This window comes from Bos mutus, chromosome 1 (assembly GCF_027580195.1).
Source record: "Bos mutus isolate GX-2022 chromosome 1, NWIPB_WYAK_1.1, whole genome shotgun sequence".
Lineage (NCBI taxonomy): Eukaryota > Metazoa > Chordata > Mammalia > Artiodactyla > Bovidae > Bos > Bos mutus.
Genome location: NC_091617.1, coordinates 142,125,729 through 142,130,151, shown reverse-complemented (window position 1 = coordinate 142,130,151; position 4,423 = coordinate 142,125,729). Strand labels below are relative to the sequence as shown.

General features: G+C 63.6%; 1 protein-coding gene across 1 annotated transcript; it reads right to left on the bottom strand.

Annotated features, from left to right (window-relative positions):
* Positions 1-1,559: 1,559 nt before the first annotated feature.
* On the bottom strand, positions 1,560-4,097 carry CRYAA (crystallin alpha A). Its single transcript, XM_005907575.3, has 3 exons — positions 3,909-4,097; positions 2,643-2,765; positions 1,560-1,769 (listed from the first exon to the last, which is right to left on the bottom strand). Exons 1-3 carry the CDS (start codon positions 4,095-4,097, stop codon positions 1,560-1,562), a joined length of 522 nt encoding a protein of 173 aa, XP_005907637.1.
* Positions 4,098-4,423: the final 326 nt, after the last annotated feature.

Sequence of the window (4,423 nt, the reverse complement as noted above, 5' to 3'; positions counted from 1 at the left end):
AACTCCCGCAGAGGGAGGACCCTTCTGTAGACGGGGACCAGACCTAGAGAAATGCCAGGCCACAAGGGCATGCGTGTGTGTGCATGTATGTGTGTGCGTGTGTGCACGTGTGCATGCGTGTGTGTGCGTGCGTGCATTGTGCGCGCGCGCGTGTGTGTGTGTGTGTTTCACTGCTTTCCACTAAAATCCCTGAACACCAGCTGTTTCCCTGTGTTGAGCGCGGTCACTTCTGCAAGTTCTCCCACGTGTCCTCCCCTCTTGGTGCCATTTCTCCAGGAGGAAGAACATGGACACTGCCCCAAGGACCATCCCACTGACCCCATCAGGCTGCCCAGGGCCCCCAGCCTCTGCTCCCCAGGACAGGGACACCTCCGACCCGGGCGTCTGCCTGCTTTCTGCTCCCAGAAGCCACATCTAGCCCCACTGCTCTCTCCATGGTCACCGTGCTGCTGGCAGGGCCCCTGGCTGAGTCCCCTGCCGGCTCCAGTGGAGGCTGCTTGCCTCCTAGTCTCCTCCTGTCTCAGGGGAATCTGGGCAGACAGGGAGAAAGCCACCTCTTTGGGTGAGGGACACTCAGCCCTGGTCACCAGAAGCCCCCCGAGGGCCCCGTGACTGCTCCAGGAAGGGAGTGGCAGAGCGAAGGGCGCACCTCCCACACAGATGCCCAGGGTGTGGTGCCTAGGAGAACGGACACTTCTGACCACCTGCCCTCTTCCCTTAGGGAGTGAAACCCCAAGGGAGCCTGGACAGGATGATGAGGCCCCACTTGGCAACCCAGTTTGCATGCAGGTTAGAGAGGGGAGCTCAGATGCTCTCCCTCCCATGTCCCCTGCCCCGCCTCCTTCCAACCCTGGGAGGAGACCCTGCCTTCCTACACAGCAGAGGTCGAGGTGGGCACTGGTCTGGGAGCTGGGGATGACCTACCTGGTCACTCAGACCAGGGTTGAACAGGGACAGGTGGACCCACCCCCCTCCCCTCGCCTCCCAACCCAACGACACGTCCCCCCTCGCCTTCTCCATTGCTCCCCAACACCCCAACAGACAGCACAGCCACCACACCGCAAGTTGCTTGCGTCACCTGCTCTTTATTGACTGCCACGGGCTGCCTTCTCATGGGCGACCAGATGCCCCAAGAGCGGCACTACAGAAAGGAGGGTTGAGGGAAGGGGGTCTGAGAGGCCAGGCGCAGGGGAGCCCCCACCAGACAGATCTCATGAGGGCGCCTGCCACCCAGGGTCGAGACGTGGGCCTGGAGACCAGAGGCCACCCAGAGATGGCTCAGAGAGGGATGCTCTTTGACCTCCGAGGCAGAAACTGCGACAGTGGTCACTTCCCCCGAGGGGCTGGTGTTGGGACCCGGGTCACTCTGAGGTCTTTGCACCACAGGCTGGGGCCCTGGGCCCTCCCGGCTATTCTCTCAAACCCTCAAGCCCTCGGAGAAGAGGAAAAGGAACTGGAAAGGGGGGAAGCAGAGGGAGATGGATGCCCCACTTTCTAGGGTCCCCCAGATGGATGGGTACGGGGGCCACAGCGGGTGGCAGCCGAGGCCAAGGCCGAGCTTAGGACGAGGGTGCAGAGCTGGGCTTCTCCTCCCGGGACACGGGGATGGCCCGCTCGCTGTGGCCGGCGTCCACGCCAGATGGGACCTTGGGGCCAGAGAAGGTCAGCATGCCATCAGCGGACAGGGAGCAGGAGAGTGCGGACTGGTCCACGTTGGAAGGCAGGCGGTAGCGGCGGTGGAACTCGCGGGAGATGTAGCCATGGTCATCCTGGGGACGGGGAGGGCACGGTCAGAGGCACTGCAGCCGCTGGCGGCCCCTGGCCCCCGTGGAGGAGGCCCAGGCCGCACAAGGTCAAACCCACGACACTCTCCCAGGCAGTGGGCGGCGGGTGCTGGGCCGTGTCCAGAGCCCTGGACCTCCCTGCCTCCCTGCGTGAGATCTGGGCCTGCCCAGGGCCCTTGGCTCCTCACTAATTTCATTCCAGCATCTCGTGAATGGTCCTGCCCTGGCCCCACCCTCAAGTCCAACTTCCCCTTCACCTGTGGCCCCAAGACCGTTTAGGCTCAGGTCTCTGCCATCCGTCTAAATGGAAAGCCACACCCAGACACTCCCATCTCCTGATGCCCTGGCCCGGCTTCCAGGCCCTCCAGGTGTAGACTCGGAACCCCCGGGGAGTGCCCGGGCTTGTCTCTAGGGCCCCAGGAGGGGAGGACAGCAGATGGGTGGGGTCTGTCCCCCAAGTCCAGCTCCCCCACCACTGGAGAAGCCCTGGTCTCTGACCTGTCCTAGCTGGGGTCCTCCTTGAGCCAGGCTGTGCCCCTGCCCCCAAGACAACGGGCACCAGGCACCTGGGCTCCGATGGGAGTCGTTGGCTGCACCATCCCCCCAAGTGAGACTGGTGTGGAAGCCTGCCTGGCTAGGAGCTCGCCCCTCAGTGCAGCGTCTCCTGGGTCTTTCCTAATCCCACCCCGTCACCCAGGTGTCTGGACATAGCTAGGGATGCCAAGCAGTGCCCGAGTGGGGCACGCTGCCCCGGCCTGCGCAGGGCTCAGGAGCGGCCTCCCAGTCACCAGGGTTGGCCACGATCTGGGGGCCGCAGTCCTGCCTCTCAGCGGAGGCTGCGGCCGGTCCCAGGCTCACCTGCCGCTCGTTGTGCTTGCCGTGGATCTCCACGAAGTCCTCCTGCACCTTCACCGTCAGGTCCTCGGGAGAGAAGTGCTTCACGTCCAGGAAGATGACAAACTTGTCCCGGTCGGATCGGACCTGAAACCAAGCACCTGTGTGGGTCCCGCGGAGCTGCGGCTCAGGGACGGGGGCTGGCTGGAGCGGCCGGAGCTGGGCGGCCAGGGCTCGGTCCCGGGTTATCGGAACAGAAAGTACCATCAGGGCTCTGACTGCTCCCTCCGAGTGCCCGGAGACAGGGGCACCCGGGACTCAGGAGCGAGTGGACACTCGGCCGACAACCAGAACCTCGGAGGTCTGCTCTCTGCCTGACTGGTGAGGGGTTGAGTAGCCTGTTGTAGATTGGTGGGTTATGGTTGTAGGGTTGGTTATGGCTTAGTTGCTGGCTTATTGGCAGGTTATGGGTTGGTTGACTAGCCGGTTATGGTTGTGGATTGGTTATGGTTTGTTCAGATGGCTGGTGAGACCAAGCACTTGGCCCTTGCCCGCCTCTCCATCAACAGCCTGGGGCCCTGTCTCTGCACATGGACAGATGTTCCCAGTGGTCTGAACAGACCACCCAGCTCCTCACATACTCCCCCTTCACTCCTCAGAGTGCTCAGCCTTGCACCAGCTCAGGGCAGGTCTCTGTGTTTTAGGCAGTGGTGAGACCCTGCACCCCCAGAGAGCTGGACCCTGTGGAGGGAAGGCCCGTGGGCCTCCTTGTCTGCCCTAGGGGGCCTGGCCTTGGATGGCTAGGCAAACTCTGCAGCTCTGGCTGCAGACGGTTTCAGACAGAAGGCCTCCAACCCGAACTCGGGCAGCACAGTCCACCCCGGGTATCCAGCCAGAGAGCAAGTGCAGCCTTGGAGCACGAAGCTTGGCCCTCCATCACCCATGCCCCAGTGGCGCTGTTCTCGGAGACCCCAGGTGATGGTGGGGACCTCACCAACCACATACAGGTCATGAGTGGAGGGCAGGAGGCATAAACAGTGGGTGGGCTCCTCTTCCCACCACCCCAGAGGCACGGAGACTCTGCTGGGGGAACGGCCTGCCTGGCCTCTGCGTCCGGGGGGACGACATGGGGCGAGAAGGGAAAGTGGCCCCGCGGCCCTCACCACCCGCTTCACGAGACACAATGGGAGCACTTGGAGCGAGGGTGCCCCCGGCAGCCCTCAGAAGCCCCTGTCTCCTATCCTGCCCACCCCATGGCCGCAGCAGGGAACAGCGTGCCCATGGTCTCACCTCAGAGATGCCGGAGTCCAGCACGGTGCGGAAGAGGGACTGGCGGTAGTAGGGGCTGATGGTGGAGGACAGGAAGGGCAGCAGGTCATACTCGAAGAGGCCCTCGCCGAAGAACTGGTCGAACAGCCGGCTGGGGTAGAAGGGGCCCAGGGTGCGTTTGAACCAGGGGTGCTGAATGGCGATATCCATGGTGGGCAGCGGCTCTGTGGGCACCCGGGGTGAAGAGATGGTCAGAGCAGGGCCTGTGGGCAGCGCACTGAGGAACTGGGATGCAGGCCCTGCCTATATACGCCAGGGCAGAAAGGAGGCATTAGAGGGATTTGTCTGGAAAGCGCGAGCTCAGGAGGCAGGCCGCCCAGTCAGCAGAATCGTGGGCCGGCCAGGCTGCGCGCCCACCTCTCCCAGCCCTGGCTGCAGCACTGACCAGCTGGAGCTCCCTACACCAGGAGGACGGGGCCCCCAGGGAGCTTCTCTGTGGGTGACTCTGTGTCCCCCATGCTTTCCAAGGTGTACAG